Here is a 553-nt window from a genome sequence, read left to right on the forward strand (position 1 = left end):
AAACCACCCCCACCCCCACGCCCACGGGGTACTCCCTCACACACCCCCACCCCCACCGGGTACTCCCTCACACACCCCCACCCCCACCCCCACCCCCCAGGTACTCACTGCCGCTGCCGCTCCCAGGCGGAGAGTTGCTCCGGCCCCTGCCCCCGGCCCCGCCCTTGTGGTTCTGACTGTTGGATGATGCCGGGCCCTGAGTGAACGATGTGGTAGGGGGCCTCCCGATGCCGCTCATGGCCGGGGCCGGGGCCCCGCTCCCGGGGTGGGGTGGGGGGAGAGAGCCGACCACCCACCGAAAGGCCTCACACTCCCGGGAAAAGGTAAACGGCCGCACAGCCTGCCGGGATTGTAGTCCCGGGGGCGGCACCGGGCACCAGGCACCACCGGAAGGAAGCAACGGCACGTGGGACAGGACTACAACTCCCAGAGGGCACCGCGCGACAGGGGCGGGACAGGATAGCGCACAGACTCAGTGTGTCCTGGGAGGTGGGAAGAGAAGGGTTTGTGTGAGGGGGCGGGGTGTGTGTGAGGGGGCGGGGTGTGTGTGAGG

At 69.8% G+C, this 553-nt stretch overlaps 1 protein-coding gene across 1 annotated transcript in view; it reads right to left on the reverse strand.

Annotated features, from left to right (window-relative positions):
* Window positions 1-375, reverse strand: part of LOC109926640 (glycogen synthase kinase-3 alpha-like) — a 13,516-nt gene extending 13,141 nt beyond the window's left edge. Inside the window, exon 1 of the mRNA XM_048620568.1 lies at window positions 109-375. Coding sequence (XP_048476525.1) covers window positions 109-238 — 130 coding nt within the window. The 5' untranslated portion in view covers window positions 239-375. The remainder of the gene's footprint in view (window positions 1-108) is intronic.
* Window positions 376-553: the final 178 nt, after the last annotated feature.

The sequence above is a fragment of the Rhincodon typus genome, chromosome 47 (assembly GCF_021869965.1).
Source record: "Rhincodon typus isolate 14 chromosome 47, sRhiTyp1.1, whole genome shotgun sequence".
NCBI lineage: Eukaryota > Metazoa > Chordata > Chondrichthyes > Orectolobiformes > Rhincodontidae > Rhincodon > Rhincodon typus.